General features: G+C 46.2%; 1 protein-coding gene across 1 annotated transcript in view; it reads right to left on the bottom strand.

The window, feature by feature from the left end:
- Positions 1-2,392: 2,392 nt before the first annotated feature.
- Positions 2,393-12,323, bottom strand: part of LOC119384058 (uncharacterized) — a 174,109-nt gene continuing 164,178 nt past the window's right edge. The window contains exons 8-9 of the mRNA XM_037652347.2: positions 9,549-9,821; positions 2,393-2,540 (exon numbers count right to left, since the gene is read on the bottom strand). Of these exons, the coding sequence (XP_037508275.1) occupies positions 2,413-2,540; positions 9,549-9,821 (401 nt within the window). The 3' untranslated portion in view covers positions 2,393-2,412. The remainder of the gene's footprint in view (positions 2,541-9,548; positions 9,822-12,323) is intronic.

The raw sequence follows: 12,323 nt of genomic DNA, 5'->3' as shown, positions 1-12,323 counted from the left end.
TCGAGTGGATCGTAGTCCAACAAGTGAGACATCCGAAAAAAATTCCTGGCTACGGGCCTGGTTCACTTTATGGAGTTATTTCGAGTAATCAAGCAAAACAACTATTGAAGAGTGGCCTAAAATTATGGGTGCAGTTTGTCAAGGAAGCAAGTTGAGCTTTGCAAGAAAATGATTTATGAAAACCATGCTGGGCCAGAACTAACAGCAAGGTGGTTTCAGGAAACTTACAGGTGACTTTCAGGTGACCCGCGATGATACATGTCTTGAAGCCTCTTACAGGGGCTGCTTGTTGGAAGTATGGGGTGGTAATTAGGCAAGTGCCTCCCATCAAATGGGGAGATGCATCATCAAGTCTTTAAAAAATGGCTATGAAGGGGATTCTAAAAATTTCTTGAAGGAATGAACACACCGCAGTACTCATTAAAACCTCCAATTTAATGAGGTTAGCACTGGGCCTAGCAGGTATTTTATACGGGCTAGTCACTTTAGTAATACCCCTAGTAGGTCAATACATTGGATTCACAGCATGGTATAGATGAGATAAGATTATGGAAATGGGGCAATTAGAAGTAATGAAATTATTGAATATACTTTGTTAACAATGCCTGGACAGTCTTAATGCAGAATGAGGTTTCTATCAGGGTGAATTTACTTTTGCTGATGCTTCTGGTGCATCATTGCAGTTTATATTAACTGGTTTCATGCGCTGTACATCAAGCACCAGTGATGACAATCTGGTTTTTGCAAGGTTAGTTTACTGATTAAGGAAAAATAACATCAAGAAACTACATGCTTTCTTAAAGCTTAATCAGGCATATAATTTGGGACCCTTTAGTGAATTGTATAGGGGAGGTCTGCGTACAGAATATTCATGGTAATCCTTTAACGCTCTATCTTTGTTTGCGTAATGCTTGAAGCCTCTTTTCTATTAAAAATTGCTACGGAGCAAAAATATCCAACACCAGGATTGGCGCTTGGGTAAAGCAGGTAGTAAGAGCAAGCTCAATCACAAGTCGTTCAGGAGCGCCCACTGAAGGAACTAATACTTATAGGGCAAAACTTCTAGTGCACCAAGAAGGAGGTGGGAGGGGGGTGCAGGTTAACGTTTCAAGAGGGCACTACCTCACCATCATCCTTCCCTACAGCCACGAACTTGTACTGCCGACGTTTATCAGACTCCTACTAACACAAGACAGACTAGGTATAAAAGTTGCTTCTTTATTGCAAGATGGCACATCAGTCTTTTTCAGAATTGCCTCACCGCAAGTCGTTACATTTGCCTAAAGATATTTTCTGGTGCAGCGTCCTTTTTTGTTCCCGCACAGTTGTCACAAGCAAAAGTATGCAGCTTGTCACAGTCTAGCAGGTGCCACACAGGGATGGCGCCAGCCATCGTGATGTGTACTCCACTGGAGCTGTCGGACACTGTAGAATAATGGTCTGGTGTGCATGCTTAGGACTAAGATGTAAACATTGACCACTTCTGCGTGTCACACCTCCACAATATTTTGACAGAGACGTTAGTTCTGGCTATGCTGCCACAGGTGGTAAGAAGGACCTTAAGGATGTAAACAGTGAGCACTTCCACTTGTGTCACACACCCGCACAATATTTTGACAGAGACGTTAGTTCTGGCAGTGCTGCCACAGGTGGTAAGAAGGACCTTGAAGATGTAAAGAGTGACTGCTTGTGTCACACACCTGCACAAGATTTTGACAGAGATACTCTAGTTCTGGCAATGCTCCCATGGTGGTAAGAAGGTGTACGGGAGCTAGAGCCGTAATGGAACCAGTATCTATATGTTGCGAATATCAACCTAATTAGAAATTGAAGATTTGCTTATCCACCACAAAGTGACAAGAAAAAGTGAATCTTTGGAGATAAAGAGGCTCAGAAAATACACAACAGTCGCGTTTGGTAACCGTGCTGCAGCATTTATGGCTCTGCGGACATCGGTGGCAAATGAAAGCAACAAAGTAGGAATGGCAAGCCACCGTGTGTAGGTAAAGCGTGTTGTAAATGCACCAGAATGATGTTGTTTTTCTCTTAACGCGAAGGATAGCACGTTAGAGCGAAACACATTAGGAGGCGTGCTTGTTTGTCCCTCTGCCTTCAAAAGAACGGCAGGTGCAGGTACGTCTACGTGAACTGCTCTGAATGCAGAATCGTGGAATCCGGTGTTACCTTAGACAATACCTGTTTAGCATTAATGTGCCACCTGTTCTTTGATTCTTTTTCATTACTAAAAGAATGACACACCTGCTTATGGTATATAACACGAACTGTCATCTTCTGTCATCATTAGCAGCAATAATTATGTGCCAGACACCATCAGCCTGTGGTGTGTTGTGCTTAGTTAACGAAGACCAAGAAAAATGAAAACAGACGTTCGAAAAATTGCAACTTTATTTATTAGAAACTTACTTTACGAGCACATTCCGCGGCTGTCGCTGCTCTGTTTAATTTTGCCGTTTCCGTCTTTGGCAAGGAGTCCAACAAAAATACACCCCCGTACAAGTGCTTGTGGACAGCCAGTTTTCCTACGAAGAGAAAATAGCGTTGTTGAGGATATTTACGCATAAACCAACGAAACGTCACACATTCTCAAATTTTTCTGATTTTCAATTACGCGGCTTGCTCCCGTAATTAACCTATGTGCCTTTCCACTTCTCATTTGCTCGGTGAAACAGAAAGGTCGTCTTTTCGCTTGCCAAAATAGCTTAATGCAAGTAATGTTGTGCGTTCAATATGTAAAGAAGGAGCAACATGCATGCTCGTTTATAAAACGTTGTAATCTTCAGAAGTATGTGCACTAATATAGCTGCTACTGACACATAAATGAGGGCATTCAGCGTAGCATGTTTCGAAAAAAATTACAGCATATCCACGGGTGAATGATGAAGAGCTTGGGCGAAGCTCCTGAACCAATCATGGTCTCGAGATCCGCTTCTCGTTCAGCCCGTTTCGCAGCGGCGTCCTTGGCGCGCACCGTCTCGGGATCCGCCTGGCTGCCGCCAAGCGAGCGCCAAGCAAGCGAGCCTCTCGAGATCGAGAGGCTGCCACCAAGCGAGCACGGCGCCAGGCGGATCTCGAGGCGGTGCGCGCCCGCGAAGCCGCCACCAAGCGCGCGCGGTGCCAGGCGGCAGCCTCTCGAGCTCGCACCTCGGGATCCTGCTGACGAGCACGAGACGCAACGGCCTTCCGCACCCGGCGCTCCTCGTCGTCCATGGTCCGCCAAGCAGCACGATCCGGCAAGCGCACTCCTCCACGTACGGCGACGGTCAAGGAGAATGAGAGATAACGGGCGCAGCAGCCAATCTGAGAGCAGCGGCACCTATAACGCCATCTATCGTGTATTCACCCAACCGCCATATTGCACACATTTCTATGGGACAGCGCCATCTAATATATCGTCACCCAATTGCAGTTTGCATGCATCTCTATGGGACAGCGCCATCTATTGAATGATACGGGAGACGCGACGGCGGGGGAACGCCGGACGGAGCGACGACCGACGACCGACCAGGTGATGCTATAAGAAGCTTCGCCCCTAAAAGTAGAACCGCACTCACACTGCATTCAGTGAAAATTGCAGCGGAAGAAATGCTCCAAAGGGCTTCGCTGTAATTTACTCACAGCGAAACCTCTTCACAACCTCATCCAAGACACGTTGCTCCGATGCTCACCACTCGACCTGCCATTATGGGCGTTTTCCACCGACTTTTTGTAACGGGGTGCACCCGCAGTGTCGACGTTTTATGACCGAACTCCTCTCACAGGCCTTCCTCAGCTATGGAATAATCGTAACTAAATTAAAATACCGGAATTACGTGGCCGGAAGTCTGCTGTGTTAGAAAAGGCCCCGTTGACGAAAGCTGGAAATCGACGCAGAACACTGGCTGTCGTGCTGACAATGTGTTAAACCAATTTCAAGTATCAAAGTTACACCAGCGACTCACACTGCCGAAAGCTAGAAACGAACCCAAGAGGTAAATATAGATTTTGTGAGGACCCCCGATGCTGGTAGAGGCAGCCACCACGTCTAGACTACACTCCAGGTAAACATATATGTTCTTGGTCACTGCTTTAGCCGGAACCATTCTTTGATGAGTACGTCAACATGCACGTTTTCTGTTGTATTATTAGCCTAGAGACCAATATGGCGCCATTGTTAATGCATGTCAGAGGAATTGCGTTATAAGCGTCTGGGATACTTGCGTTGGCTGGTCTTGAAAGAGACTTCACTTAAGACGCGGATATTAATGAAAAAAATAAGGCTGTCCTAAAATGAAATATTAATGAGACGTTTTCATTCGCCTGTAAGGCATCATTCGAAAGAGCAGCGTGAATTAAATAGGACAAGAAGAAACACAAAATCACGTCAAGAGGGCTTATGTCGTGGTTGTGTTTTATTTTCTTGTCCTGTTTCGTTTGAGCTGCGCTTCTGAATACCTATGAACCAACGGCCGAAATAAAAGTACTGCTGTAGCATTACATCGGTCAGCGAATGTGTCTAGCAAATGAACGAGCCCCTCGAACAATTCCCGTTATTTCGATCGTTCAACTAAGCATAATAGCGAGCAGCATGTATTAAATTGGAGCAAAAAAAAAAAAAAAAAGAATGGGCGACCATCTCTCACAAATCGGACGCAGCAGTGTCATCTGCTCCACGGCATTTTCGGCCAGCCGGCGCATTTTTGTTTTTTGAAGGGACCGGCAACCAATTTTTATGGTGCCCATTTCTTTTAGCGCAACAGAAAGCTTACCAGTGAGAGTGTCTAATCAGGGAAAGAAAATGTGGAAAACGCCGTGAAACTTATGTAATCAGAATTTTTGAATCTGCGGAAAATATGAACCCGTAAACATAAGTGACAACCCATGCTGCAAACAGTGAGTGCGAGAGTGGTTCGTGTGCGAGCGCGGTGGTTTGCTGCACATGCGTGCACTCCGCGCGCATGCACCGCGGCTCGACATGTTCCACTGGTTACTGCGAAGGCAGCGCCGCTTCTCACCGCGCAACTCCTTTTACCTCGTAAGCAGCACAAAATAGAGCGGGTATAGATAATAATATACATGCTCTAATTTTCGGGACTTATGATGGCGCGCATGGCAGCACGAGACTACGTGACTACGTACAGCAAAAAGTTATCGACTCCACAATCCAGCTTCAAAGCTCTTCCGCTAGGCTGCGCGACATACCGGTTTTAGTTACTTCTAAACACGATTAAAATATATAAATCCTACTGACAACACGAAAAGGATGCTGGAACCTTAATGGAAAAAACTGCGCGCAGACGGACAGGACGAAGAAAAGGATACATAGAACAAGCGCTGACTCTCAACTGTGATTTATTAACATATGCAGATTATTTATACACAAATGATGCGGCGCTCGCTCCACTTCGGCGCGTGCTCTAGTTTGATAGAAAACCGCTAGAGGGCCACAACTGCACGCTTCCTCTCTCTTTCGACAGTCGTCAGTCAGTGCGCTTCGATACTAATAACATGGACGAAGAAGACAAGGCGGCGGAGCGGAGGGCTGGCAAGGGAGCAGCGCGGGCTCGCCGCCAAGACCCTGCGGTGAGAGCTCGCGAGGCTGCAGAGAGACGTCAGCATGGTGCGGACTCCGAGATACAAGCCCGCGAAGCCGAAGCAGCGCGGAAGCGGCGGCAAGAGAACCTCGAAGAGGTACGGGCGCGGGATGCAGCGGCCAAGCGCCGAAAGCGGTCACTACAGGATGTTGGTGGCGCCGACGCAAGCTTCAAGCGCAATTTCCGTGACCACACGTTCGGCCACAGCTGCAAGGTCTGCAACCGATTATGCTTCGACAACAACCTGACCACAATCGCTACTATAACAACGTGTCACGTCTTTATATGACAGTACTAGAAATCTACGGAGCATTCACGGTTTACCCGATTATCTCCGAGCAAGCTCCTCTCACATCATTCACTTCGGTGATATGGTACAATTTTTTAGGGGCGAAGCTCCTTAAGGCGGCACCCGTTCGTCCCTCGTAGTCGTCGTCGTCGTAGTAGTAGCAGTAGTAGTAGTCGCAGTCCGTAACAAGTCTTACGCTTTGACCTCCAAGGTGGTGCCGGTGGGAGATTTTTCCTGTGCGTTGTTGAACAATAAAAAATTCGCAGCGTGCGCGTTAACTAAAAGCCGAATTCTTCTGTCTCTCATTCCCATTAGCAGCCATTGTTTACCTCCAAGGTAGTGCCTGGTGAGATTTCTCCTGTGCGTGAATAAACAATAAAAATTTTGTTCAAAACGCCGTTGATTGATGAAATAAACCAACGAAAGACGCCAGATGTTTTGTAAAAGCAAAACGAAAGAACGCCAGATGTTTCTAAAGCAAAACGAAAAGACGCCAGCTGCTTAACGAAAGACGCCAGATTTTTCTAAAGCAATGGTTTTCTAAACAATGAAAATTCACAGCGTACATGTAAAATTAAAGTGAGCTGCAAGTCGTCATAACTCATCGAACCGTTAGTATAAACGCGCCCGATGTCACGTCGGTTGGGCAGAATTCACGGAAGATTCACGGTTCACCGATGAACCTCCGCAGCTTCGCCCACTCATCATCATTCACTCCGTGGATATGCTGTGATTTTTTTATTTTTACGAGGATCTAATCACACGTTGTGACCGGTTGTCGGTCCCTTTAAACCTCCACATCCACAAAAACACTGGTAATACTGTTACGTAAAATGACACCAGGCGTGACTATTTACAAGTGTATTTACACTGATGTGCACAGCATCGATCAAGATGGAGGACAGCACCCACAGCAGACAGACAGGCCAGTCCTCTTTGTCGTCTTCTGTACGCAGAATGTCTGGCTCTTGATGGGTTAGCTACGTAGCAATACGATGAATTTGCATTATACTAAAAAAGAAAGGGCCTCACGCTTGCTGTTCCAGTGGAAACTGAGCCCGGTTTATGTACAAGGTGCCTGGCTTCTACGAGAACAATGAAAACTTGACTCCGACAAACACCAGCATTTTTATGCCTAAAACGTAAGCTGACGTGCGTATTGCGTAGGCACAAAGTAATTCCAGATCATTCTCCCTGTGCGCTCATGAACTTCTGCAGGTTATCTCGTATGAGTGGCTTCGTGTTGCCATCACAAGCAAACATGCATGGTCGCATTATATTGCCACGCGCCCGTCTTTATTGTGATGTGATCGGGTTTCACCCACAAAATGTGTCAGACCTGCTCGGCGCAAGCCGCGCCGCACTGTTCAGAAAGCCTCGCGATTGTTTCTGATTGTTTGCTATGATTACGCGCAGGCCGCGACTATACTCGCGGACAACTTTTCTTGGCAATGAGCAATTTTTCTTGGCCAAATCACGCGTATCCTACCGCCAAAGCATGTCACGGGGTCATGACATCGACGAAGGCAGCAGTCGGCGTGTCGAAGATGAAACTATTTATTTAGCCGAACTTGTGGTCGGGAAATGGAAAGACAAACTACAGCAGTACACACTGTGCCCTGATAGCGGCGAACAGAGCGTCGGCCGTCGATAGAACTGAACCGCGGCAAGGCGCGTCGGCATTTTATACATGCGGCATCGAACATTCGAGCCTTATCGCTTGGTGGCCACGTTAGTCTCAGAATAATCTTGACGATTCGCGTCATGTGCGCAATTTTGACAAAATGATCCACTGCAATCTGGAATGCTCCAAAGATTCTGGCGCGGCCCGCGCAACACAGCGACCACACGTGCAACGGACCAGTTACACAAACATTTGCAAGACAGCGACCACACATGCAACGGACCAGTTACACAAACAGTTTTTTTATTGTGCGATGTGATAGTCGCTTGTGCTGCGCCCTCACTTTGTGCGCATGTCTGAAACATATATTTGGGTGATGTGCGGAAAATAAACTAGTTGAAAGTCTGGCGCCCTATCGTGCCTTCTCTTGTTTTCTTGCTTGTATCAGTTGCGCGACATATATTTTATTATCCGACATATGGCGCGCTCCTGACAACCACCCTTCCTGCTACCACTGAGGGCAAGCGGGCCCCACTTATTGCCGCTGCAAAAACCGCGAAATGGGACTACGTGCACGGCCGCTGGATAAAAAAGCGCACGGTGCTACGTGGTTTCGCCGTCAAGGCCCCTTGTACGCAACACGGTGAACGGCCACGCGACATCGCCGACTACCTTGCATCAATGGAGGGGATTCCTAGACGGCCGTCGCGTTCACCGTCGCCAGGACGCTACCTGTCTCCTCAGCGCCGACTGCACTGATCAACCCGGGGCCGGTCGCTTAGCCCGTATCCGGAAAACTAAAAGCAGGAACCAATGGAGGTACGGTTGCTATTCGTCCAAATATCGAAGATCTCCGCCGCCGACGACGACGCTGCGATGAAATCTTCTTGAACGCACGCCGCCAGCCCAACGAAGCCCTGTAAGTGAAACTGTGCCGCCGGAGGAAGACCTGACGACGTCGCGAGGTAATCGCAACGGATGACGACGAACTAGCGACCTCGACGCCCTTATCGACAGCCTCAGCGCAGCCACTTTAGTTGACACCGGCGTCGACTACTCCGTAATGAGCAGGTCGCCGACAAGATTAAGAAAGTGAGGACGGCATGGGACATTTAATAATGCCGAGAGGAACATGCATTGCAAGAGCCACTGTTCATTACCGGACTTACCCTGCTGCATTCGTCATCTTGAAAGAATAATGCCCGCGAGAGGTAATTCTCGGTATGGACTTCTTAAGCCAGCCTGATGTTGCCATAGACCTGAGATCCGAGTTGATAACGCTATACTCAGAACAAGCGTTACCGCAACACACGACGCCAGGAAAGCGTCCCTCGAATGTGCTCGAAGACCAGAACCCACCACGAATTCCATCAATTTGCTGGGCACTTAATAAAGTTCTCTGATCTGACCAGAACCCACTAAGCATTACAGGTCTCTTCGGGGCGCTGAAAATAAAAAAAAAATCATCCAGAAGAAACCTCTTTTTAAACCATTTGCTTCTCAGCTGCAACCCCACCAGAGAGGGCAAAATTACTCCTAACATGGAATTAATCTACATTACTAATTACTTTTCTAAAGTTTCGAAATCTAACTAAATTACATTACAAGTTAGAATAGGCCGAAATTAAAGAGACTACTGTTGCTTTCGAAAATTAATAAAATTAATGTCACACAAGTTCATTCTTCATGCACTAACTCACTTATGCTTTATTTACAGCACATATACATTGAAATCTAAGAGATATTTGTTGAACTTCCCACGTTTGAGATTTGGCCTCGGGACTTACTTGTCTGTTATCTTTCTTTTCCGTTTGGTAAATGGGACACAGACATGCTAGATTTTATTGAGAAGCGATTGGTAAAGTAATGAGTAATATTGAAATTACTCGCTCGAACTAATTCATTAAACTACTAATTCCGGCATCAGGTAATTTATATACTGTAGTTCCATTACTGACAAATGTGAACCCCACAAATGAGCGTGACCGGTCACTTAGAAAAAAACATCAGTAGTACACATCGCCGATTAGTAGCATAACCGCACCTGAAATGGTTGCCTTAATCTTATCCGCCAAGGTCCCCGAAGCCTCGTAACTCATGGACTTGTCCCGGGGCACTACCGCAGCAGCTGGTGCTTCTCCATATGTAGGGTGCGGTAGCCCCACCACTGCCACTTCGGCAATATCTTCCGAGTGCTCCTGAAGCAGCAATTGCTCAAGCTCAGCAGGAACGACTTGGTTGTCCATACATTTGATCATCTCCTTCAACCTCTGGACAAAATGGAAGCGCCCTTCCTCGTCATAATAACCAACATCGCCTGAAAAAAACAACAAAAGAGCACGACAGACGTTCAAAGACAAAGGATATTCTTATGTGGTGCAGTACGTCAGAAAATTGTTTCTCAGAAGGGAGTCATTATTTGCAGCCGTCATAGTATTCGACAGCTAGTGTTTTCTGTTCTTGGCGCAACGTTCTCCACGAGAGCAATGCGGTTAAATAAGACTTGCTGCTGGGCGAGTTGGTGGTTATATATTGATCTAAATTTGTGAAGCACTAAACATACGTGGTATTTTATCTACTCCTTATTGAGCACCACATCCTTCCATTCATTTAGAGTACTGTTGACGTCAAGAGGACAGTCCGTGCTCAGACACTTTGTAGAAAACTTTGTACAAGTATCATATCGTTTTTTTTATCACTATGTAAGTCTCATAACATGATAGGATTAGCTATCCTGATGAGTATTAATACGAAAGAAACAGGGGCAGTCAATGTGTGCCTTATGCTACCCTTCATCCATGCCTAATAGGCAGTGTTGGCGGTAACGCGTTACAAGTAACGGCGTTACCAGTAACGCGTTACTTTTTTCGGTAATTTAGTAACGCACTCGTTACAATTTCGGAACTGTAACGGGTAACGTACTTACGTTAACATTTTTCGGTAACGTGAGGTGTCACGATACTCGTTACTTGTTCCCAGAGCTCGCCCCGACAATTTTTTTTTGTCGCAGCGTCGGACTGCTGTTAGCCTGCCAGACAAAGAAAGTGCGGGCGGAATCGCTTTTGTTTGTGGAAATTGCGGGAACCAGTTTCTTAAGACGCTCCGACTCCATTTGGGGAGGGATGGGCCATCGCCACACAAAACTTGAAGAAAGCCGCGGAATCCGCCATGAGAAACTGTACGGGCATGCTTTTCGTGGAAGTGGATTGTAGCAGGCCGACTGCTGGCACCTGCGCCTTTCCGTGCCCAAGAGACAGGCCACCCGAAGAGAAAGCGCAAGGGCTGGTTTAGTACATGCCCTGTGCTGATCGTGATGCTTCGTACCCGTGGGGGAAACAAAGAACTTCCCCAAGAGGCTGCGACAACATAAAAAAATTCACAGCATATGCACGGGTGAATGATGAAGAGCTTGGGCGAAGCTCCTGAAGCAATCATAGTTACACCGTGAAATCTTCAGTGGTTTCGCCCAGCAGTAATCAAAGTGATAGCCCAGTACATCATCAAAGACGTGACAAACACTGTATATATTTATACAAGAAATTTTATTAATCGTAAGTGGTAGCTAGACGTGGCTTCCGTTCCCCCTTCATTATAACGGCTTTATTGTCGGTGAAGTGATGGATCGGGGATGGGTCGTAGTGGAATCTTTGCAAAGACGAAGTAGTGGGCAGTTTGCAAAGGATCAGTGATGGGCCGGTTACGCCTTACGCCGGACGCGTGACAAGGTTAGGCTAAGAGGAGCTTCGCCCTAAAACGACTCCACAAAATCGAGTGACAAAGGAGTACACTCGCTGAGCACAGCGTGGTGAAAGACCACCGCATCGAATTTAAACTAATCCCGTGTCGTCGACTTAGAGGCCAATTACTATAAGCGTCTTTTTGTGGAATGCCGGCCCATCCAGGCGACAGCCGGTAATGTCAACCGGTCTACAGTTGCTCTGCCGATCGACAGTCTGCCTCAACAGAATTATGCACATCATGGAGAATAGGCGTGACCCCACGGCATAATGAAGACCCTGAAAAAGAATGCGAGTGGGACGCGAAACGTCTTACTTTTTCTTGTAACGAAAAAAAAAATTACTCACTACCTTGGTTGATGTCCCTCTCTGTCAACCAAAGTCCATGAATATCGCTGTGACACGCACAGCTTTAACCGCGGTTAAGCTAACTACGGTTACGGCTAACCACGGTCACAGGTAGCTACACGGCAAGTGGTTATCACAAATGGGTGATTACACAAGAGATCGACACGGATCCGAAAATGGATGTTTTAAATTTAATTTAGTATTTTATGTTTTATGCACATACCACCAAGTAGCCTGAAATGGAACCTAGTTTGATTATTAACTGCATAATTTACGAGGAAAAAATATCGAACATATTCCATACGGAGGGACCAGTTTTATTACCTGTCGTTCTCGAACGTTCACACGGATGTAAAACGCAAATATTACCGTTACAAAGAAGACATTTTGTACATGAAATGTGTGCGCATTAAAGAGTAAAGTAACATTATTTGGAGCTTGTAAGCGAAGGAAATTATTTTTGAAAAATGTCTAAATATGCGACATTTTATTATAGTTGCTACACAATAGCTGCTACAACGTTGATAAGGCTTATCAACTTAGTTTTGAAAATAAATATTGCTTCTTTCTATCTGCAACTGCAGTTAAGTTTCTGGTTATTGAACTCCTAAGCGAAAAAGGCTGATCTTGAACACCCTATACAGGTTAGCAGGTTATACAGGTTAAAGTGAACAAAAAATGCTTATTGGCAGGTATTTTTTTCAGTGACTAGGCCATTAAAGCATTCCTTTACT

This window comes from Rhipicephalus sanguineus, chromosome 2 (genome assembly GCF_013339695.2).
Source record: "Rhipicephalus sanguineus isolate Rsan-2018 chromosome 2, BIME_Rsan_1.4, whole genome shotgun sequence".
NCBI classification, from domain to species: domain Eukaryota; kingdom Metazoa; phylum Arthropoda; class Arachnida; order Ixodida; family Ixodidae; genus Rhipicephalus; species Rhipicephalus sanguineus.
The sequence above is the reverse complement of the archived record's forward strand: the minus strand, read 5'-3'. Positions and strand labels throughout refer to the sequence as shown.